Below are 712 nucleotides of genomic sequence, written 5' to 3'. Positions count from 1 at the left end.
GTGCTTCTGCTTGTCCAGTCCATCTGACAGTGACGTTTGGGTCGTTGGCCTGTTCAGCGGTTTTGCAAAACAGCGAGCCTAGCTGGTATGTGTTGACGCGTTGTTTAAAATGTCGATCGAGGAGAAATTCCGCGCGGCCGTCAACGTTATTAGGAGTTTGCCGAAAGATGGTGAGTAATGAATTGTGGAAAATGCTACTGTTAACACGGGCTCTGTTTTGTGGTACCTAACCTTCTGATGTAGTTTCATGCTGTGGCCTTGAAGCTTCTCATTTCTAATACATTGTGTAAACTTAGCTCCCAATACTTCCGGGACTGTAGTAAATAATTACAAAACTAACAGAAAATCGACCCTAACCCATTTAAATTTGATGATGTGGACTCCACTCTTTTTGCTTGTCACTATCTCTTCATAGGTATAGTCTCATCATCTTGTTTGTTCTATTTTACTGAGAAAAGCTGCCTTTTCAGTTCCATTAAATTTGCATGCTGTGGATGTAACATGCTGACCTGATCAACTTGATTGAATGTTTGCTAGATACTGCGAGACAATAGAAAACATTGCTTACAATGTGTGTCCTATTTTTCAATATTTTGTGATATAAAACTGACATTTATTGTGAGATTAAATAACTATAATGACCATTGAAACCACCCATAACATGGCTGGTCTGGAGTTGTTCATTTTCTCTATTATTTTTCAGAACGTAGTT

General features: G+C 38.9%; 1 protein-coding gene across 2 annotated transcripts in view; it reads left to right on the top strand.

Annotated features, from left to right (window-relative positions):
- The first annotated feature begins 6 nt into the window (after positions 1-6).
- The window catches only part of LOC113208488 (acyl-CoA-binding domain-containing protein 5), a 16,833-nt gene continuing 16,127 nt past the window's right edge, over positions 7-712 (top strand). For both annotated transcript variants that reach the window (XM_052264096.1, XM_026425512.2), the window contains exon 1: positions 7-170. In XM_052264096.1, the coding sequence (XP_052120056.1) occupies positions 110-170 (61 nt within the window). In that variant the 5' untranslated portion in view covers positions 7-109. The remainder of the gene's footprint in view (positions 171-712) is intronic.

Source organism: Frankliniella occidentalis, unplaced genomic scaffold (assembly GCF_000697945.3).
Source record: "Frankliniella occidentalis isolate FOCC.00 unplaced genomic scaffold, Focc_3.1 Scaffold16, whole genome shotgun sequence".
In the NCBI taxonomy this organism is placed as follows: Eukaryota; Metazoa; Arthropoda; class Insecta; order Thysanoptera; family Thripidae; genus Frankliniella; species Frankliniella occidentalis.
The sequence above is the reverse complement of the archived record's forward strand: the minus strand, read 5'-3'. Positions and strand labels throughout refer to the sequence as shown.